The sequence below is a fragment of the Pimephales promelas genome, chromosome 7 (genome assembly GCF_988280905.1).
Source record: "Pimephales promelas chromosome 7, fPimPro1.hap1.1, whole genome shotgun sequence".
Taxonomy (NCBI): domain Eukaryota; kingdom Metazoa; phylum Chordata; class Actinopteri; order Cypriniformes; family Leuciscidae; genus Pimephales; species Pimephales promelas.
Genome location: NC_142775.1, coordinates 34,910,987 through 34,935,547, shown reverse-complemented (window position 1 = coordinate 34,935,547; position 24,561 = coordinate 34,910,987). Strand labels below are relative to the sequence as shown.

The window sequence follows — 24,561 nt, the reverse complement described above, 5'->3', positions numbered from 1 at the left end:
TCCACACTATAGTAGAATGAAACCTTACAGTGTGTGGCTCTAGGTAAGATATATATATTACCTCATACATGCATTACCTTGAACCGTGTGTCATTTCGTGGGCATAGTTGTAGAGGCCGATTATCGCTTTGCGCTCCTCAATTCGAGAAAGCAGCATCATCAGAGTAGTGTATGTCACCACCAAATCCAGGTAGTTCTTTGTGAGGTCAAAATTTACAGTCTCCATTGTGGAAAAAAAAGACACTTTGTTATCTGCCATTTCATTGAACAAAAATCAATAATCCAAAGACATATTCTATTGATTGCCATTATTTCAACTCACAATGTCAAAGAAAACTTGACAGACGTCAATAGTGTTCAGCAGTTCACAGACATGGTCCTGGAAGAACAGGAAAAACACAAACATGTTGCTTTTTAAAAAAAAGACCATAAATTTGTCTGTTACCAATACAAAAAAAAAAAAATGCTTTTTATTAAATAATACTATGAAATCACATATCAGAGGTGTTATTGAAACTATTACAAATAATTTATGTTAATTAAAAAAAGATTAAATACAATAAAATATAAATATTAGACATTAGTATATTAGATAATAAAATTAAATTTGGCAAATGAAATGTTACCCTGAAGTACTAAAACTACTGAACATGTTCTACATAAAATGACTAAAAATTGATTAAAGGGATAGTTTACTTTGAAATTAATTTTTGATATGTTTTAGCTTACCTCAAGGGCATCCAATATGTAGGTGTCTTTGTTTCCACAGCATTTTCAATTTTGATTTCATTTTTTGGTCAAACCGGTGTTGTCTGTCAGTCATACACTGGAGGCTTAGGGCGTCCACCTCAAAGAGCATGCACAGAAAAGTCCCAATTAAACATGATTTAATGACTCGTGAATGCAAGTACACATTGATGGCCTAAGACACGAAACGAGCGGTTTGCGTGAGAAAACGAATAGTGTTTATATCGTTTTTACCTCTTGTTAACAGCCGTCGAACTGATCTGAATCAGATGTCCAACTGAACCGTCTCCAGACGTTATTTAGATATATGGGAAATCGTAATGGAAGATGATTTCGCTATATCTAAATATGTTTAGTGAAAGGTAAAACTTCCGAAACCTCCGTGTAAACAATGCGTGACGTAGACGCGCGAGAGATCACTTCCGGCGTAACGTTTGGACACGGTTCAGTTTGGTTCAGTTGGACATCTGATTCAGATCAGTTCGACGGCTGTTAACAAGAGGTAAAAACGATATAAATACTATTCGTTTTCTCACACAAACCGCTCGATTCGTGTCTTAGGCCATCAGTGTGTACTTACATTCACGAGTCATTAAATCATGTTTAATTATGACTTCTCTGTGCATGCTCTTTGAGATGGACCCCCTAAAACTGCGTTATATGACTGACAGACAACACCAGTTTGACCAAAAATGTCAAAACTGAAAATACTGTGGAAACAAAGACAACTAATTCTTGGATGCCCTTGAGGTAAGCTAAAACATATCAAAAATTAATTTCAAAGTGAACTATCCCTTTAAAGCTAAATAGAAATGGTTAAAAAAACAAAATCATGTTAAATCATAACAGTACATCAATAAAAATAAAATAAGTAAATAAAACAATTTACATAAGAATGTTTTTATGAACAATTTACGTTCAATCATTCAGTTGGTGTTTCATGACTGAGGCCCATAGAGTGGGACTGCTCTCATACCTTAAATTCCATAACGTCCACAAAGGTGAAGTAATATAGAGCTAAATTCTTCAGTATTTCTGACTTTTCTTTTTGTAGTTGTGCAAGCTGTTGCTGTAATGTAAAAGACAAGTGCATGAATTAAACACTATCACATTAAACAAGGTCACATAATTGTGATATCTGACCAGGAAACTTATCAGCAGGGTTCATGTTAGATCATTTATGGCTGAGAACTGTACTATTATATTAATTCTAATAACCTCAGTAACAGGCATGTAAAGGAGTTATGAATTCAGTTTTTGCCCTAAACTCTGTAAGCTTGACTACAACAGAGGTCTGACCCGACGAAACCGAGCGTGGCGCGGGAAACCTTTTGAATTATCAAGTGGTGGGGAAGTAAGAAATCAGTCAAATTTAAATATCTTAAAGTTACTCAAATTAAGACCTTCAAGAAAAATATGTTTCAATGATTTTGCGTTCTCTCGCACACGTTTTATGTTCTGCCGTGAAACTTTGCCCTCCATCGCAAAAACGTTTGTGTTCTGCCGAGAAACTTTGCGTTTGCTCACAGAGGGCTCAAAAGATTTTGCAAGGGAATCGCAGTTTCTCGGGTAACGCAAAACTTTTCTGGGGGTACATTTAAATAGCCTTAGGGAATGTTTACATGAAAACAATACCCGTTCACAGTTTCGCAAAAATGATTAAAAAACGCTGTATTATCCATGCCAGCCCAGTAGTTGGCGATGTCACTTTGTAAAGAAACACTAAGCATCTACAAACTGAACACAAATTCACGTTTTTGTAGTTTACCCGGAGTCAATTACAGTGTCGTTTTTAAAAACGTACACTTTGAAACTTACACTATGGCAAAAACGCCATTGCCGTGTAAATATATGGCCAAACGGTGCTGTCTAAACGCCCCCCTAAACACCAGAGCGAGACATGGACTAAAAAAAGTCCATTGATCTCTAACCTGCGGGATTTTTTTTTTTGGCAGGAATAGGAAGAAAAATAACTTATTTTTAGTGGTAGTGGGAGCAGACCTCTAAGTGTAACAATTAATAATTCAGAAACTGGCTAAAATTGGTCAAAATAACCACTAAATACAAGATAAAATGTCTCAGATTAGGGATCAACAATAAGGATGAGAGATCTCATTACATTTGACTGAATTTTCTTGCTCTATCAGGCACAGTCACTGATCATGTTCATCTATTTTAAGCCTGACAAACTTCAACATTTGAATTTCAATGATGCATTGCTGCTGTGAATTGTGTCAATTACCTAAGGTGATCGTATATCAATGAGAATTTGTTGAAATGTTGAAAGTATAATGTTGAAAGAATGATTTAATCGTGTAAATAATAGTATGGGTTGAATAAAACAGTAATGTTGCTGCATATGCCAATGTTTTCCAGCAAACTTGTGTTTATGAATACATTTCTGTCATGTATAAAAAATATATGAATATATAAATTAGGATGTCAATTCAGAACATACAAAATAGGTTTCTAAAAATAGCTATTTATAATTTACGTTGCAGAGCCAGTGAAATGTTGACAGGACAAGTAAAACCAACCAGTGCAACAGAAAAGAATCCTTATTGTTGAGCGCGATCGAAGAGAGCATTTCTCAGATTTTATTTTTGACAGTCAAACTAGTGAATGAACCCTGCATCAAGTCCTGACACGCACAGGCCTTTTCCCTTTGGTCGTCTTTAAAGTATTTGCAACTCTAGAGCAAAAATGCATTACCGCTGCACCTGAAGTATTCTGACCTCATTAATATAATTTATATATAAAAGTATTCTGACCACGCTAATATAATTGTCCTTTAGTAATGTTTGGATAATACTGCATACTTGTTCAAAAGAGCAACAAATCAATCCAAATACGACTTTATGGATAAACTGCATGATTTGAGAGGACTCTAGTTTTATCTAGAGCGAAGGGTAGTGCAAATGTGCTCTAGAATCAAGTTAGTGACAGAATCCTTATTATCTATCAGAACTTCCAGAAAACCAGGTTAGCGCTAACAGAGTTAATGATGCACTGAAGATACCCATAAAGCCCATTATCAGAGAAACTACGTATAGGCAGAAAACCACACCTCTTGATATTCCATCAAACCACACCATCCCCACCTTACATACTTTATATCCACCTCATATCCTACTTAAGTATATAATTCCACAAGATCAAAAGGATATATGTAAAAATTAGTCTGATATTTAATAATGTAGACCTATAAGAGGTAGAGATGATCTCATGAAAAACAGCAGAGAGGGAGATTAAACTGTGATAAATGTAAGATCTTACAAAAACATGTTTAGGCCACATTTCACTTCAAACTCAAAAGATGGAAAAAAAAGAGAGGAAATATGAATCAGCATAAAGAAAAGGAAGCCTATTTTTAAGATTACTAAGAATTTTGGTCTCTTGACAATATTTTTACTTTATCAGAAATGGGTATTTTCTTTCATATGGGTATTTTTCTTTTCTTCAATTCAATTATTTTTTTTTACAATGCTTAACTTTTTATCAATTCAAATAAACCCAGTAGAAAAAATAATATCATTTAAATAATATACCGGTATATAAATAAAAATTATATAGTCATGAGGATTGGTGGAAAATGTCCTTAATTGTCATGAAAATAATATTACAAAACAAAAATAGGCTTTATTTCCTTTATTTATTTTTATTCTGGGGGAATACAACCTGGACATGTTCTTTTGGTTTAATGCTCTAACAGGTTTAATTAACTTCTTCCACAAAACCAAGCGAACTGTATATCAAAGGTATCTTTTTAAAAAAATGGCGTAGTTTGAAGTTCAAAACGTTTCCTGATCACCATCTCCGCTCTTTTCAAATGAAAGTGTGTCGGGGCAAAACTATGCGATGCTGTGCACAACGGGCTCAACCTCATTATATATCTTTTTTAATAGAGTGGATAAATATACTGAAGAAAGCATGTAACCATGCAGTAACAGACTGAAAGGAAGCTCAGAGCACATCCCAATCAGTAGTCAAATACTACATCACAGCTACTCCAAATGAACATCCGCAGGCTTTGAATTTTAAGAGTTATTTGAAGGGCACATCTGAGATTCCTTTTGTCCATGTAGGTTACTGAAATACTGACATATACATGTGAGTACAACTGAAATGTTAAACTACATATACATAAGAGCAGGAACTAAATAAAGCAAATAGGACTCCACATGGAGTCCAAACTTACCAAAAGAATAATCCAGAAAATAGCCATGTTAAGCATGCAAAAAATGCAAAAACAAAAAGAAAAAAGGACATATAAAACAACACTAAAAGGCAACTCAAACACAGTTAAAAATGACACAGCTCCACATCATTGCGAGAAGCAGTTAAACATCTTTAACACAAAGTAGAAGGCAAAGCAGCATCTGAAATATACAACACTTTAAAAGGACATGGTGGTTGGTTATTACAGTGGGACCAAAATGAATAAAATGAACACAAACACATTTGACATGAAATGCATATGTATATATATACAAATTAATAAACAATAGCACACATGAAAAAGAGTTTGGTTAATTTGTAATGAGACAATCCAATTAATTCCAAATAAATCAAATGATCGATGTCATGATGCGAATGATCTTCCTCTGTTTTCCCCAAAATATCTTTACCTTCCGGCACATAAACAAAAATCCAGGCTAAATGTCATCTTTACCTCTTTTCCTCCAAAATTGTGCTGGCTGCACTCAGGACAAGCACGAATCTATAATGTATCTGATCTGTCTTTCCCATTACATCCTTTGATTAGCATCATTAGTGTAAATATAAAACATATTCCTTAATGCTCAATTCACACAAATGATTTTTGAATTAAAGTTTACATTTTTAAACTGAATTTGCATCAATTTGGGTGATATCAATATATAATAGGCAACTTTGTGGATTGTAATACGAGTGGTCTAGTTTTGTTTTGTTTTAAAGAACCTATTATTATCCCAAACCCTATGTTCTAACATTAGTGGTCAAGATCATCAGGGTTGAAGGAGCAAATTTTCCAATGAGCAGAATTGTGTCCGAATAAACATTGGCTCAGGCACCAGGATCTTGATGGTGGAAAAGGGGTATCTGAGACAAATAACCAAGGGCAAAACTTTATTTATATTTTTTTTACCCCAAAGTGGTCATCAGAGGTGTGCACAGATATCAGAGAGTGTAATAGCAGAAATTCAGGACCAAAACCAGTAGAGGTGTGAAACTACGACACACCTACATTCCTAAAGCAACATGGGCTGAACGGATGTCATTTCCTGATCTGATAAACACCAACAAAGAACTGGTGACTGCATCTCCTCTCTGGGTTATATGGATTGATCCACACAAAAATGATTCCGCATTAAGAATAAATCATATTTGTGGTGTTGTGGTCAAGTTAAGGGTGGCCAAAGGTTCCTGGAAAGAAAGACAGATCTGGGAAAGCCCCTCTCATGAGGACATCACCTCATGTTCGATGACTTAATAGCGCTGACACTACATCAAGCCTTTGAAAAAAAAAAAAAAAAAAAAAAAAGTGATGTTTGAATCACTCTCTTATGGTTGAGGAATGAGCACCATGGGAACCCATGAACCACGAATGGTAAACATGCTTCAGAGATGTTCAGGGTTGTGGCAATGGCAACAAAGCATTAAAGAAAGGACTGGGCTTGGTGACTTTGGTGTTGGAGGGGGTATGATGGTAATCAGAAGGGAGACTGCTGACAAAATATTGAGCATTTATTTTACTACGACAGCACAATCTCCACTTAATATCAGCTCAGAAGATGTTTACAAAGCTATATATTTGCTAAAAGATATATAGTCAATTTATAGAAAAGCACTCCTCAACCAGGGGGCCGGTGCACACTTGGCAGCCTCAGCAAAATTTCAAGGGGAGAAAAAGATGATTAAGAAGTCATTTTATTATATGTTTATTAGGCATAGAACAACTTTAGATTTTTTTTTTAAATCAGCATTTATGTGATCAAAGTTGAGTCAACGTCGACTAGTCACTGATGACGCCATTAATAATATACAAATAAGCCAGAACCTCAAGGCTGGCCTGTGCACAGCTGGCATATGACACGGTGCTGCCCACAAGGCTATCACTCCTACATAACAGCTTATATTTATCAGTTCTTTTGTCTTTGGGTTGAAGTGAGAGAGACTGTATCTGAATTAGTTCTATCTGTCTATGCATCTCTCTACTAATAGCATTAAGCTGTGGGTTTTTGTTCCTAAGAAATAATGTATATGCAAGAACCTTTCAGTTTCTAAGCTATTTTATTCATAAATCACAGAACAGTGCTGACAATATGTGTACTGCGCTACTGAATGTTTCTACGTGTGCGCGATCTGCTTGTTATATGTGAGCTACTGTTTGTATGTGTGTGCGTAACAAACAATGCAGCAGTGCATTAGTTTCGAATGTGATCAACTTACCTGTACAATAAGCTGTGTAAAATGTGCATTCACCCAATCAATTTTGAGCATCCAGATCTCTGAGTATGTATTTATTTGTTATTTTAACTGTTGGAAACGGAGTGTAAAAGTGGACTTCAAAGATTTCTTATCCTGTTGCGCCCTCTATAGGCCATGATCGGCGACTAGTCGGCATCAAGCTTAAAGCGTCATGGCAGAGCATTAAAGTTGATAAATATATATACACGGAAATATACTTATATATTTTTAAATATTTTATATTAAAATAATTTACATTAAATGTTAAAAAAATAAACACAAGGTGAGTAAAGAACCATTAATAGAGAGGAACTGTTCAACAAGTTTGCTGTTGAACAACCACTAACATCAGATGCATTAAATATGTACTTCTATAATCAAACTATTCAAAATCAGAGTTTAATGCCTTTAAAGAAGCCCTTACAGGGTCCTGCACAATAGCTGATGTGATCCGGGTCGTGGCACCAGATTTAAATAGAGGGGTATATTCTGATCCGATATAACGACAGAAATTATGGAGGGGAAAAAACTTTTCTCTGATAGCTGAAACACTGGAATGTTCCTTGGTAAACATGGTTATCAAAACCTCATTTACTGATGCACCACTGGAAACAGGAGAAAACATGCAGTATTATCTCTCGACAAATATCTTGCCTGATTAAAGCGGTCCATTTTGCCAAGTGCAAAAACCACAACAACAAAAAGCAATTTTACATTTAACATTGGAATTATAGTCTATTAGATGAGTAAAACATTATATCAGGATCATTAACGTAACATTCACTCAGTCATTACAAAATACTTGATTCATAATATGAAACTTACGTTGTTGTTGCGTGTCTCAACGGCTGGGAATTTTCTTACGATGAATTTCACAGCTGACTCCAGGTTTTTGTCAATTAGGTAGGAAGGTTTTGCCTTGGGATCTCCACAGGCCTACAATGAACAGGAAGAAAAAACATCACTGCTAAAAGTGCAACAGATTGAACAGCACTACTGTGAACATGTGCAGAAAAACTAACTGATAATCCACTGATCATGAAACAAAGATTCAAACCGTTTGAGACAGATCAGAGAGGAAGAACAGTGAGGTAAAGTGCAGGGATTTGATCACAGTTAGAAAATGCAGTGGATGGAAAAAAAAGAAAAGAGAAAAGGCCAGAATGTTGAAGAGACTGAAAGAGAATAAAGGACAGAAAGAATAGGGTAGGAATGGGAATCGTAAGGAACTTAAGTTATTTCAGTTTTAGAATAATTCTTAGAACCTTTTAGGAAGCACAAAATAATTTATTCACTATATGGGATGCTAACCATAATTCAACGATCAATTAATTGTCGATAGTAATTTCATTGATAAAACGTATCGATCATCGATTAAGCAAAGGTTATGCACATGCTTTCTGCTCAATACACGAGGAAAAATTAAGCGAGCACGCCAGAGTTATGTTTGGAACCATTTTATGTTAAAAGGCTAGAGTTACAATCTTCATGACTACAAGTTTGTGTGTGCATTGAGCTTGTTGTTTTGTGCAAAATAATGTAGGTTGGAATATTGTGTTTATTTTGTGTAGGCCTATATATGATTATCTCAAATATGCATTTGGTTAAGAATTAACCCAGAAGTAAAACACACCGGTGATCAGATTTTGCACGTGTAGCTCAAACAGCAATGCGCGACTAATAATAACTGTGATTGAGACTGTCAAAAGAGCACCCTAGAACCACACAGCATTTAACGCTGTTGTTGGTTATTTAAAATACGGTCAACTTTCAACACGGTTTTATGGCCACTGTCACTTTGATACCTTCGCTATGGTTATTTAGAATGGGGTTGAGAAGGCGGTACTTTAATATATAATGACCAAAACATTTTAGGATTCACAATTGTAAGCAACCGCTGTTGTAAATCCCAAAATGTGACTGAAAGCAGCTATACACCTTTCCCAATTAAGCGAAATAAATAGATAGTACTGTTCGTACATAGTTATAGTTATGATTATTATGTTTTGGTAATTTTTCTATTCCGAAAATAAACAATAGATGTACCGGAAAAAAAAAAATCATGAGATTAATAACAATAGTAATTGATAGATTAATCGATTCGTTAGTTCCAGCCCTAGATTCAACTTTCCAAGAAAAAACAAGTAGAAAAGAGTTCAGGAATTGAACACAACCAGTATGATGCAATAGAAAGTGGCGATTTATTCTTTGTATCATATTATTTAATTAAGCTAGTTTTTCTCATCACATTCAATAAAGACAAAAAACCCCACACAATTTAGGTAAATATTTTTTTTTTTTTTTTGCTAGGGCACTGTATTTTAGTACATTGTTTCAGTTTTGTTTTAAAAAATTTTCTAGTTTTGGATTCCCAACCCAAATCAACAAAAAAAAGGGGAAATTGGGACAGAATTGAAAATGCTCTTCAAATGGACAAGGTGCTGCGTGAGAAGTTGGAGAGCAGTTAGTGGAACACAGACAGCAGTGTATGATCAGAAACAGTCCTAGAGAGAGAGCAACAGAGAGATGGTGGGTTTGCTGGACAGTGAGTCTGATTGGCTGGCTGTTCTGTAAGAGGTGAGTGTCTTACAGAGTGAAAGAGCTGGAACGTGTCAGTGGACGTGCAGCTGAGGCAGGGCAGTGTATATGGTCACATGACACGTTACATGATGCTTTACATGCACCTACAGCTAACACAGCATCAAACCTCAAGACCATTTCAGTGTGCACGGCAACACACAGAGGCTCTGGGTGCTGTAAGACAACATGTGTTTTTATACAAAGCCCATTAGGTCGTTCCCAAAAAAAAGACACCGCATGGCTAGCAAACTTACACGCAGGCCCTTGAAATGATGCAAACCGGCAATCAGCTCGAAGCCCACTAACATTAAATTTACATTAGCTAAATTACTCCTGTGCCCACTGATAATTTAACACAGCCAATCACAGAGGAGTAAATAAATAAACAAACCCACAGAGAATCTATACTGTGCTTCAAAAATGGCTGGCTATGGCTGGTTTTGTTCTTCTTTGTTTATCAGACTACTGACATCCAACTTGTGCTTTGCAGTTAAAAGCAAACTTGCTGAAAATAAAGAGGATGGTAAAAATAAAACAAACAAATAAGGGAAAAAAATGGAAAATTAAAATAAGCCTCATGCATTAATAATATTTATTACCCTAACAAATGTAAGCAAATGATTGTAACATACTTGGCTGGGCGATATTCGTGAATCGGCCTGTATTAGTGATTTTTGATTTGATTTGATTGGAATTGGCACATTACTTTTGCTGTCAAATAGTGCTGCTAAATTGGACGTATAGTGCTAGAAAACAGCAAAATTTCACCACTTTTAAGAGCACAATTTCTTAAACGGTGACCGCAATATTTTATATTATGATACCTAAATAAATCTGTGCATCATAAACAGTGTTGGGTGTAACTTTCCCCTTAATACTCTTAGTATTTAATTAGTTACTTCTGATGTAATTGCATTAAATACTGTATAGACTATAGAACAATTCTATGTAAAACAATAGTGGATTTAACATCAAACTTTTAAAGTCTAAAGTCAAAATGTACGTTTCTCATGTAACTTTCTCATTTTTAAATACTTAATTTATGCCATTTTATATTTTTTATTTGAAAGAATTAAACGAGCAGTTTCATGTCTATCCTTGTATTGTTCAACTGGTTGAGGTTGATATGGGATTTAGAAAGTAATGCAAAACATTTTAGAGAGAATAATTAGTACAGTAAGATTGAAGATGTAATCAGTAGCTAGTAATTAATTACTTACCCAACACTGATCATAATATTAAAAATGTAAAGTAAAAATATGGATATTAACTGATTTGACATTTACAAATTTTTGTTTCCAGTATAGAACAACATTTTTAAAATCTGTATTTTACTAATTGCAATAATATTTTTGACTCTATGAAGTGAATGGCTGTAAAAATGATGGCTCCTCTTTATCACAAAACTTTAAGCCATTTCAGAACACATCCATAAAGACATATGTCAAAATGCAGCTAAAAATATTAAGATATAATTTTTGTTTACCGCCCAGCTCTAACTCCTCAACATCTGTACGAATAAATTTAGGTTTGCAAAACAACAATCAAAACTCACTCGGCTGAAGAAACAGAAATAAATCTGTTTAAAGTATGATTAAACAGAAGAGTCCTGCTGGTGCTACAGTTTGGGAAGGGCCTTTTTTTGTGAGTTGCGAACAGAAAGATCATGGGGCATGAGACTGGTAGGAGAGCAGGGGGAAGGGGGGAAGGGGGGGGGGACTGAGATTTTAGGAAGGTGAAAAGCTGTGCAAACCTTCCAAACTTGTCCTTGCTGGGGGAAGCATTGTAACAGAAAGAGAGAAAATTACACATAAACACAGGTTCCAATGTCTACCATGCATGTTCACTTCAAAACAAATTAGCTTTGGGAACTAATAAGTCGTTCCAGTTAGTGTGCCGTTTCGGGTCCTAAGGAGGGACGCAAGGGGTCAGTTGGGTCACACAGTGCAGTCGTTCCCAGAGCTAACATTGACACCATGCAGAATTCACTCCTCCGGGAGCAGGAACACTGTGGGCTGAGTTCAGAATTCACATCCATGTTCAAGAAAAGACTAGGAAGTTTGTGATTAGTCAAAGAAACATAATCCATGCAAGTAAAAGGGAACCAAGGTCAACATGTTCACAAAATGACTGAAAACAGATCTGAACTTAAAGAATGACAAACAGAATCACACTGCAAACATAGAGCGAGCGAACAAACAAAACAGACAAACAAACAAAAATGTCATTATTATCTGATCACTTGCATCAAATCATCTCATGCACAGAATTATAAAAGCAAAGAGCCAATTACAGCTGACTGTCACTGATCTCAGCTTAATCCATTCTGGTGAACTTGGCCTATCCATGTCATTTCACTCAGAAGTATAGAGTACTAGATGGTATCGAGTAGTGCACTAATGCCTCGTTTCCACAGAGCAGTACAGGACAGTACAGTACATTTTCGTACGATTCGGGAAGGTAAACCCTGATACGGTGCCAACAGTACCCTTGATAGGCATGGTGTGTGCCGGAGAGTAGCGATCGATGTCATTCTCGCGTTAAGAAGAATTCTTGTTACTTTTTAGAACCAGACTACTGTGCTTGGTACCACAACGGAAGGGACCCAAAAAAGTGGTACGGTTCGGAAATAGGGTACCATTCACAACTTTTGACAATGGAAATGGCAAACATAATGTGCTGTAGTGAACTGTACTGGACCACTTGATGAAAACAAGACATAACTCAGTTACACTGTTGTTTCAAGAGATGTATCTTTATATTGTCTCTTACCCCTTTTCCACCAAAATGATGTTGGTGCCGATATAGCTAGACAGAGTGCAACGTAAACTAGGAAAAGGTTGAAAATACTGATTTCGCGATTTTAATCGATTCTCATTTTGACTAAACGATGCTGATTCTTAAAAGAGCTGTATGCAAGAAGTATATTTCAATTAATCATACATTTTCCCTGATATGTCACTAGACATTAAGAAATCATGTTCATTTCAAATACTTTTATCACTGACTACAGTAATCCAGCCAACCCAGGATATTGTCATTTAAAAAGTGAAGTCGGAGCCCCTCTACTGGTGTTGATGTTGTCAGGTTGTGTTTTGTTCTGATGCGTCAACCTCCACCTATCTACCAATCACGGAGTTAGTAGTGTTGTGGCATTCGGGTTGCCAGCTCTTCTCTGGTTACCACAGCTGCAGATACAAACGTGTCGGAATCGGATTAAAAAATTCTCGAACGTTGCGAAACCCCCCCAAAAACTCAATATGAATCCGAAATACTTTGTTACAAAGTCCGAAACAAATAACAGAAGAAAAAAAAACTCGCTGCGTAGGACTCGTCATTTGCCATTGGAAGCTTCTTGTAGCAGCCTACATTCCTGCTGGAACATGCAGCAAATCTGGCAACCTCGAGTGGCAACCTAATTTGAAAGTGATTGCAGTACAAGTTTTGGCCACAATCTTGCATACAGCTCCTTTAAATCCCACGAAACAATCTTAAAGTCAATGTTGTTTTCAGCTGATGTGAGAAAACTAAACATTATTTGAAGCGTGCCTTCCATCCAATAACTTGCAATAAGCTTTGCGCTTTGATACTTTCAGCTTTCAAATTCAGCTAGAAAACTCGAAAGGAGCATTTTGCTAAATCTATATACTCGTTTATATTTTTACTTAACCTGTTGTTCAAATTTTCTTGAACATTTGAATAAATGCATCATGAAAAAAAGTTATGCAACCTCAATTTAAATGTTTATATTTTAGAGATGCACCGGTCGACTGGCAATAAATCTGAACCAGTTTTTAGTTTTATTTTGGCAGATAACAGAGACGAGACACCAAAGACGGACGCAAAGAGGAGAACAGAGTCGAGCTTTTCCTCTTACCTCTATAAGTGCAGCGCTGCTTAGGTTACAGCGGGAACCAAGACAACGCTATATCGCTGCTGTTCCATAAGCGCCACCTACTGTCGAAAAACTAGCCCCGTCTGAATAGGGCTTGTGTTTGGATCATGAATGCAGTGGTTGCCTTTAATTTCAAATGGCTATATAGATATTTTTGTGAAAGGCCGGTTTGGCCTGTAATAGAGCAAATAAACAACAAATACAATTACTTAAAGAAAAAAAGAAAAATCAGCAACCGGATTTGTAATTGGTCATAGAAATCCCTATTACATTTCAAAAAACGAATTGGAGTATAAACACAATTATGACATTAAAAAGTTATTATATCATAATTATAATAAAATAAACTGTATAATTAAAAATGTATATAACTAATTTGTTAATTTCAACGTTCAATATTATAGAAAATGTACCAATTGACAGGGTTCCCTGTGTATTTACTGCATTAGTTCAGAGATTTATTTTCCTCGAAATTTACATTTAACATTAAATCGCATGTTTGTGAATCAAAATTAAATTTGTGTCAATGCCCAGCCCTTAGGAAGAGAAAGCATGGGGTCTTAAGAAATATTATTATTCTAAATTTCACATGACAAATCACACATGTAAATCTTTTGGTGGGATGTAAAAGATATTTCTCTTTTGTGTGTGTATTGTCTACACATGAAAACAAACATCTAGATTAACTAACCTCACTAATCGACTAGCTGGTTGTTGGATTTGAGTCTGGTTGAGCTAGTGGTTACAATTTTGAAAACTATGTGGGTTATATTCCTGCTGTGGAACCCATTTGTCCTGCTTTCGGTGGAAGTGCACAGAATTGTTACTGGTTTGGGCACTATTTTGGTGAAAAAGGGGTCTCTGAGGATTTAATGTCAAGCTAAACACTGTGAGATAAGAGCGCACTTCCTGAGGTTGTTTCCATGGAAGGATTCTGCTGTCATTTCCTGTGACACAGTTTTGCTAGTACCAACCTATATGCTACTGGCAGCTAAAATCCAACAAATCCCAAACTGCATATAGCACAACTTGTGTTTAAATTTAAAACAAAGCCAGTGTCACTTAAATTGCACAAGCGCAGGAAAGATGTCTACATAAGGTTTAAAACTTATATGAAAAACAAGCATCAAATCCCATTTGCTTAGATAGTAAACATTACAAAGCAGAAAGAACAACAGAATGTCAGTTTCAAGAATTCAGAATCAAATCAACATCAAACGCTATCTAAAATCTTAACTCCCTCTCTGTACCCACCAGAACGTGACGTAGATCTTACAGCACTCAATGCAATGCCTGCCAGTTGCTAGGCAACAGGACTGCCAAAAGCATGCAATTTCTAGTCCTGTGGAAAAGCAATCCCTCAACTAAATTTGACAGAAAAAAACGCTATATGAAATAATGGCCAATAACACAGAACTGGTACAGTCAAGTTTCCTACAGTGCACTCAACTGTGTTGTATTCCGGATGGATATGGTGCATGGGGGTAGAAAAGAATATGACAGAATATGACTAATATTGGGTTGACCCCTGGTGACTTGTTTGAATGAGGGAGGTCAGACATACAAGAGTAACATCACTGGGCATGGAGACAGGCGACACTCCAGAGACCTTCTTGCGCTTAAACGGGCATCACACACACTGATGAATTCACATCACTCATCCGAGCGAGTTCACAGCCAGAGGGAGGAAAAAAAATGCTAACGTTGATAGTCCTTCACTAGCCCACTTTCTGCTGTGATATCTGCACTGCTGCCATTACGGCTAACATCAATGCCAAGCCTTTCTCAAAAACCTTAGAAGTGTGAGAAAAAAAATGTGAAAAAAAGACTAGAATTGACGGGCTTTATTTCATGTCTGATGCTAGCACAATTCAAGATATTTCAAGTCCTCTGATTACTGAAAGTGTATTATGGGAAGATGTCATGAAAACATGTCCAGCTCACATTTCAAACCAACAATATTTTACATACCAAAAATAAAGACCATTATTTCATGAAATTTAAGCACTTCCCTTTATCTTAATAGTGTGATTTGTGTCTAGACATTTTACTTCCAGGTAGGCTAAAACACCATCCAGGCCTTATTAAGATTATCAGTATCAGTTTGTTTGTATATCAGACATGTTCTCTATCAAAATCTATTGTCTGTGTTTTTTCATAGATTGTTTCACCAGTGGATAATATGTTACAGTCCCCCTGTGGTGAAAATCAAGTGTTTCATGTTGTTTATAAAGGATGTCTATGTGGTGTTTTTAATATGCTTTAAGACAAACCATGTTCAAAGTCACAAGTCAACACCATTCCCGAGTATTTTCTAACGAAAACTGCAGTGAAAAAAGACGGTTCGAAATTGCTGTTGTTTCTGACGTCACAAACTACAGCTAGTAACCAATCACGTCAACGTGCTGGCGGGCTTTAGCAAATTAACTATGCTGTGAAGCAGGCAAGTCTCAAGAGAAGCCAGGTTATCCCGGTATATTTTTCTGTTGATATGAAAAATCTGGCACATTTAGCAATTATGAATTATGTACATGATGTATATTACGATGAATTATATGCCCTTCAGCACTGGCATTCTAAATCGTTCAAAGAAATCTAAGGTCGGATGTCTGACTCTGAGATGGTGAATGGAAATATGGTTTGTGTAACATTATCAACATTATTAGCTGTTTGACAACAGTCAGGCAAAAGGTTAATCATATTAACTACCGTTATGTGTCCGACGTTGTAGAGAGCGATACATAAAACACATTACCATTCTGATACATCGACTTGAGATGACAGAGTAGATTTCTGAGCTGAAGTGATTGAATGGAGGCGGGGCTAATTTACATATTAATGAGCCACATATACTAAATGAAGTAAGGGTGTGGTTACATTCAAGTTATTTTAAGGCATGAACTGAAAAAAAAAACCCAAATCACAGGAAAAAACATTTAAATATGTAATTTTGGTGATCAAAGATGAAAAGGGATTTAATTATTGACTACAGGGGGACTTTAAATCACACAAATTTAATTCACAAATCACAATCAAATTTTTTTTTTGTCATTAATACAAATTCACAAAATCACAAATTGTTTGTCACTAAAATCTAACCTAGTTATGAAAAAATGTTACAAATAAAGACACTGCAATATATATGTATAAATCATTTATAGTATACATATAAATGGGTCAAAACACAATACTGTGTTTTAATATTGTTTTAATAACAATCCGAGACCTAATTGTGGGTCAAACGTAGGGATGCTCCGACTGATTTGCCGCATATTGGTCTCAGCCGACATGACTCGATCAGGACTCACTAAAATAGGCAAATCTCATCAAACAAACTCAAATTGATGACGCCAAACTTCAGTACCGCAGTCATGTCAGTCATGTGGAGTTATTACGCGGTATCAAGGTTCAATTGTAATTATGTTCAGTTTGACATTAAGTCTTGTAGGCTTTTTAATAAGCCAGAGTATCCTAATATAATGTTTTGCACAAGCCCTGTAAAGGCCTATTAAAACGTTCATTGAAAAATTTATATTTGTTGTGCTTAATCTGCTTATTTATTTGATTCTCAAATAAAACAACAATATATAGCTTGACTGTAAATAACATTTGTGGTATTTCTTATCTAAAAAAAAAAACAAAACAAAAAAACACTGACATTCAACAGAGAGCTTAAATATGAATGAATGATCTGGACCGGTATTGGCCAATCATTCCAAAAAAAAAAAAAAAAAAAATCGGTAATGGATATCAACTGCAAAAAATCTGATCTGAGCATCACTAGAAAAAAGTGGAATATTTTTATTCTACCAATTTTGACACATTCATATGGGCATTTACTGCTTAATTGCCATGAAAATAATGTCACAATGCCACGATTTTTAAGAAAAATATCCTTTTGATTTTGGGGTTAAATCTGTGACCCAGACATGTTCTTGAATGGTTCTGTGATATTCACCCAAATATATTTATGAGTCACCTATTTTTTTTTTCAAACTAATTTAAAATACTAATGAATTCAAAATAATAAAATAAGTTTTAAATAGACTACAGTGACTAACATTTTGTTAGAACCTCTAGTAAATAACGTTGTTTTGTTTAGTTGTCTTTTCAGATTCTCCATTCACAATTTAGCCACAATAAAGACAACTAAACAAAAATATCTTGATATCTATATGAAATTATTCTCAATTTAGCCACAATCATGCAGCTCAACCCCCAAGATACTTGGCACAGATCAATTATTTCCTATTATAGCTCAGCAAAATCAAACAACTAACTTTTAAACTTAAATTCACCTTTTGATAAAGGGAAATTAGAAAAGATCAATAGAGCAGGACACAACTGTCAAACCACAACTTCAGAAGAATCCTACCGATCTGACATCTGTCAAACATGCTCTGGACCTCAGGTATGACAGATGAACGATTGAAAGGGCTTGGATGTGATCATTTCAACACACCCACTGAGATATCAAACTGGAAGAATGAATTTGACCAGGACTGCCAAGCTGCTACCAACAACCCACAATTAGATCTTTGTAGAAACTACAGCTTTCAGGGCTGTGATGCCTGGATTGGATTATCCTCTTCTATAGATGGGTCATATCAGTGCTTTAAAAGCTGGGGCACTAAAGGTTCTAGTCTGGACACACAATGTTCACAGGCCCTCTAAATCAAAGCTTTGTGCACTTAACCCGGAGTATACAGTGCCAGTATATAGATATGCTAGCATGGTAACGTTTTCTGCTTTAAGATCGTATGTAAAACTAGGACATTAGCCACCCTCATCCTAATCTCACCATTAGAAGCATCGTTATTTGTATAGGTTAGATCGCCCCCCTAGAAATTCACTAACCTGTACTAAATCACAATCAAATGAGACATTAATGCACTAACATATACAACGTAAACATTGATTTATGGCTGTGTCGAGCGCGCGCGCACACACACACACACACTCATTCACTCAATCAGGGCCTGGCCACATCAACCCCGTGTGTATGCATCATGTATGTACATGGTTGTGTATTTGTATGGGTGTACTGCAGTCCTCTGCTACACACATGCATGAAGCGCTTATTCTCACCTTCTTTATGTTGTAGATGCGCGTGAGCATCCCGATGCCGCGGTCGTTGAGGATCGTCAGTTTCTCCGCCAGCTTCTGCTGGCTCGGCTGCAGCGCGCTCCGAGACATGGCTCAAACGACCGTTAAAACGAGCTAAATCTCAACCGAACGGATTCCTCTTGTAGTGTTAAAGGGTAAAGTGCCAAAACGAGTTGGTTTTTAGTGTTAAAATTCGCCCATATTACGGGCTTCAGGCGCGTCGTCGGGATGTATTTTTTTTCTAGGTGTTGCCCTGACGGCCAGAACGAGGCTGCTTCCGGCAACGTCACTGCGTCACGTGACCGGAGCACTCCGCAGGACCGCCGCCCCCAGTTGTTGCAACAAATTAGGTTATTTTCTGAATTCTTTTCTGTGGGTTTTATCCACAAGTTTCCGAGGGGCGCTCCTGTAAAAAATAAAGTGGGTGAAACTTCCGGTGAGGCGGCGGAAGTAGCATTCCAATGGTATTTTGTGTGTTAGTTAGCGAAGAGGCTAGCTGTTTTTCTGAGAATTATTTTACTATTTAAAGACGCCAATCTTTATGAGAGATGTCGTTACGGAGCTCAGGGACAACATGCGCTGTTCGCGGTTGTATGTATAACCGGACTAAACTAATTCAGTGGCTTAAACGTGATTGTTTTGAACATAAGCTGAAAACGAAATCACAGTGATCCTGCCAATGACTGTTTCCATCACCTCCCAAAAGACAACGAATCATCTCGTGTACATTTGTTTAAATTCTTAATGTTCTATAAACTCTATCAGCATGTGATTGGCTGTTCTCTACTGATGTTACACCTAAACTCAGGATCAAAGCCTGAGTTGACAGAATACCAAATGTGCCAGTTAATGTATTCAAGCAGCACATTCATTTATAATTTTGAATAAACTCCAAAGCACAATGACTAAGTGTGTATTTTTTATTTTAATTGTTTGTCAGCTCGCACAACTGTCTGTCAACATGCCTTGATCAGTATTGATTATTAATAATGTTATTATAATACTCCCAATCAACCACTGCGGAGGGTAAAGGTACTGTTATTTCACCCTTTTTAATTTCGTTGAGGTTGTGTTCCCACATCGTTAGCTAGTTTGGATCGCTATAACTTGAATGACTGTCAACTGTTGAATGAACGAGTGTCAAGCATGTCAAGTAGCGCTTTGTTTACTTCAAACCGGAAGTCGCGCCCACTTTTGACGCAAGGCCTCATGGGGCGTAGGAAACTTGTGGATAGTTTTAAGCTTAAAATTGATTTGGTAAGTTTATACACATATATACAAATATAAGCAGTTATCCAATATTTTTGAAAAAAAAATTGTTTTGAAAGCGCCCATGATTCATTCATTCATTCATTCGTGTTATAAAAAGATCTAGGCTACTCTTTTTCTCTCTTTTAAACATAAGTATAGCTTCAACAGTATTTTCAAAACAGTTTTCACTAAATAAAAAAGTAGAGCGTAAGTGTTCTCAGCGTAAGTGTATGTAATACCGTGAGTTTGATATTTGTAATTTTCCTTACCACGTTCAAATAATGTGCATAAATGTGAATCTCTGAAAATTCTTGAGTCATGCACAGATCCTGCAGCCATTTTGCTTTCACACTGATTTAAAATGGAACATGGTCACACACCATCTAAGAGATTTTACTCAGTCAACTGCCTTTTAAAAATATGGGGCCAGTTGTTCAAAGGTAAGCTGATCGGATTTTGGTTATCGGATTGGATCAAATCTTGAAAATGGGTTGTTCAAAAGGGAAAGAAGGAATCTGAAATCAGATTAGATCACAGAATCCAATCCTAGTTTTAATCTGGATCAAACCTTCAGTTTGTGTTGTTCAAAACTTGTCATTGGGATTTGGATAACTTTGATCCAAAAAAACAGGATTATCCTGATCCCAACAGGGGGTAGGATTTCAAGGTGGATTTCAGGAAGAAAATGTAAACTTTAAAATTGGTCAAATAATACATTTGTATCATTTAGTGTATACTTTTATTTATATTTTGCACTTGACTTGTGTAACAGTGATAAAGTAGACATAGGCTAACAATTAAGCTATTCAGTATAGTAAAGTAAAAATAAAATAAAAATTATCTTGTCCCCATTTGTGTTTTGTCTCAAAATAAGAAACAGTGACCCCATGTTGGCTCTTCTACCTGTTCTTTACATAGCTGGTAGCCCACATTGTGATATGTTGTCCCATTTAGAGCACTGGTAATGTTGAAAACTGTGTATCTGGATCAGGGTGATCCAGTCCAATGTTGCTTTGAAAAACCGTTGCTTTGAAAAAAAAAAACTGTCTTTTGGACCTTGTAAAGTTTATTATATGGAGAAAAATCCTGGAATGTTTTCATCAAAAACCTTAATTTCTTTTCGACTGAAGAAAGAAAGACATGGACATCTTGGATGACATGGGGGTGAAATTATCAGCAAAAGTTTTCTTTTACTCCTTTAAGGTCTGTTTACATGATATTTTTTTGTTACATTTACTTCCATTTATTGAATGCTTGGTAAACTTGAACCTGAGCATTCAGAAAATACAAGCTTGACCAAAAGAAAACCCAATGCCACATCCACACAGCAGCAGAACGTGATTGACACGTCAACTTTGAAAACACTTTCTAGTATTATGAATGTCATCATCTTTGAGGTTTCAAATCACTGCCAGAGCGGTTAAAGTTAACAGTCAATTTATGGCGAGAGAACAAAACTAATTGACATCGGTGACACCTATGATTCAAATACTGTAAGCTGTATGTGAAGGTTTAAGAGTCACACCTGTTATGGAAAGGTGTAAGCTGACGTTTGCTCAAATCTCTTCACAGGGGTAAAGGTGCTGAAAAAACAAACAGATCCGTCTTCACTTTTCCAGGAGGAAGAGGAGAACAACGGAGACCGGAAAGACAGTCAGACAGAGTAAAAATGGCTGAATGACACGAGGAAGTGACATCATTTATAATATCCTTTTAGAGATGTTTTTTTAACTTGTTTATATGTAACTTTTTTTCAATGATTAAAATAATTTGAAAGTAAATTTCATCTTGCAGGTGTTAACAATTAATAGTCATGACGTCACTCCAAAATTCTGTCCAATCCAAAACATGGTGTCAAAACGCTGAGACTTTAAACTTTCAGTGGTTAGAAGTTCATTTTGAGTATTTACTTTTTTTTTTTTACACCATTGTACATTGTGGTAATGTGTTTTATTTCATGTTAACTTTCTTGTTGTTACATTTCATAATGAGAATAAGAAAACGGATGCTCCGTCGATGATGATTTAGCAATACATTGGGAAGAATGTGAAACCAATCACATCCTGCCACATTATTTTTGATCACCTCTCGTGGAAAGAGCCTGAGGCGGCATTGATGAATCTTTTTCTGACAGAAGCAATATTTTTGTAGGTATGACAGTTTTTTAATGCAGACGCGACTCTGAAGTCCCACACGGCTGTTGTACAGTCTCTGACACGAGTGTCTGAAATGTGGGGATGGAACTAAAGCTTGATCATGCTAACCAGGGTTTGAAATGAACACCGACCAAATGAGGGTGAAAATCCACTGTGGCGGGTAACTCATTTCAACGCAAGCCAATTTGGCGGGTTATGATTCATAAATTATGTTCTATCATTTTGCATGGCATTACTATCAGAGCCCTTCCCCTAAAAGGAGCCTCCCCAGACAGCAACATTGTGTCGGCCCAGATCCGGCCCACATCTAGTACACATGGATTTCACACGGCCCGGATGTGGGCCGGATCTAGGCCGGTGGCTGACTTTTTTTGTCAGCCACCACCACCAGTTTTTTTTTTTTTTGTATGAATATCTGAACAAAAACCTGTTTTACTCCAGATTCATGCATTATTATTTATTTATCAACTAATAAGTTTCATAAAAAAGCTACATTTTGAGCAAAAATCTGACAAAATGCGACTACAAAGACTCAAAGACTACATCCAGATAGAATTCAGAAAGATCATCAAAACAGATTAGGCTAGATCGTGTCACCGGAAGCTTCAGTCCTATAGCTCGTCCTGGGTTGACATTTAATTCATTATTAAGCAGTCTGATAGGCTACTGTCTGATGATCATGTTATTTATATGCTTACATACGGCTAGTTTCTGCTTCTTATTCGCCTGTGTTATTTTGATCAGGAGGTTTCAGTACTCATTCAGAACTTAAAGACGTGTAATAGCGTCTACAGAATATAGAATTTCCGTCAATGGTGGGGAAAGAATTAAAATTCAAATTCAAATTCAACACATTGTTATGCACACTGACAGAGCCAAACTATGACTCCAGCAGTTAAAAATCATTCGGCAGCAAAGCGTCACTTACAAAGGGCTAATTTTCCATTAAACAAAAACACAAGAATTTAGGACAAATACTGTATATGTACGTATAGTGACTTCACCCTAGGATATTGTGCATATTTCAGTAACAATAATTTGTGGCTTGAATAGCCTAAATATACTTCATAGCAAAGAGAAATCATATATATTGCACTTTCTCTTTCCATTTGCTCTTTTTACAAATGCCTTAATTCAAAGTCTAACAACACTTAGTTCATTCTTGAAGTGAACTTCTGTGTGTTATGAATAGTTTTACTGGTTTGGACTGGTGTGTGATAAACAACTGTCCACGGCACTTTCTGTCTGCTGTTCGACCAGTTAACTCTCCGCCAGTGCCCTAGTCAATCAAGAGGCCACTTTTCCAACCCGTTCTCATTAATTTCCAAGACCTGAGGGCAAAAAGGTCAACTCTTGGCAACTATACGAGAGGTCACAGAGAATTTTGTTTTTATTTCCATTTTATTTGAATGATATCCGCAAACATTGATCGACTGTTGTAAAGCTGAAAGCAATGCAATGATTCAGAATCAGATTTAATAATAAATATATTTAAATCTAAGCTGTGACTGATAATCTGGTTTATTTCTGATAGGTTTGTTTTGGCTAGTAGAAGTTTAGTAGCCAAATATGTCAGTGAGTGAAAAGGGTTTTTTTCAAACCCTGATGCTAACATGGTTATTTTAGATCTTTTGACACACACACACACACACACACAAACATACAGACACTGAAAAAAATGAAATTATGTGGAAAAAAAATCAGCCTTATAAGTTTGTGTCAGAAGAGATTTCTACATTATAACAGGGCAATTTTTAAATGTGTTTGAACAGATGAGGGCTTGTTAACAGCACCATATATTCATATTTTTTTTTTTTAAATCTGTAGTAGTTGAACAAGTATTTCCAAAAACTGTACTGAATGAATAACAAAATGTCTCAGTCTCTCATTGTTGACTTCAGTATCGCACATTCATAAAGACAAGTTTATAAAGCCTTAACAATTATAGCTTAATCTCACAAAACTAAGAAATGTCTAGGTACATTTCCCACCAAAAAAAAAGAAAAAAGAAAAAAAAAGATTTTGTTCCATAAAAAAGTCTTTTTTGCATGATGACTTTTCATGACAATTAATATTGAATGCAAAGAAAATACATTTATCTTACAATTTTTTTTTTTTTTTACAATTATAGTATTTGTTGTACTGAATTTATGATGGTTTAATTTACACACACACGCAAATTCTTTGCAGCTTTGGGGACAAATGTGCTGACTATGTGAGATGCAGTCTTCTTTTTTGATGCCTTTCTGTTTAATAAACTTACTTTTTACAATTTAACCAACCCTGAGCTCAAATGTGCTTTCAACCTCTGTATGTGAAGATGAGTGTTACTTCAGCCCAAACCTCAGACCTGAAATAAAATACAAATGACAAAAA

The 24,561-nt window shown here is 36.0% G+C and overlaps 1 protein-coding gene across 4 annotated transcripts in view; it reads right to left on the bottom strand.

The window, feature by feature from the left end:
- Positions 1–19,062, bottom strand: part of nckap1 (NCK-associated protein 1) — a 54,135-nt gene extending 35,073 nt beyond the window's left edge. The window contains exons 1-6 of one of the 4 annotated variants that reach the window (XM_039683256.2): positions 18,761–19,062; positions 11,531–11,548; positions 8,023–8,133; positions 1,724–1,816; positions 323–379; positions 78–220 (exon numbers count right to left, since the gene is read on the bottom strand). In XM_039683256.2, the coding sequence (XP_039539190.1) occupies positions 78–220; positions 323–379; positions 1,724–1,816; positions 8,023–8,133; positions 11,531–11,548; positions 18,761–18,868 (530 nt within the window). In that variant the 5' untranslated portion in view covers positions 18,869–19,062. The remainder of the gene's footprint in view (positions 1–77; positions 221–322; positions 380–1,723; positions 1,817–8,022; positions 8,134–11,530; positions 11,549–18,760) is intronic. The other 3 variants (XM_039683257.2, XM_039683258.2, XM_039683259.2) reach the window with 3 other exon arrangements.
- Positions 19,063–24,561: the final 5,499 nt, after the last annotated feature.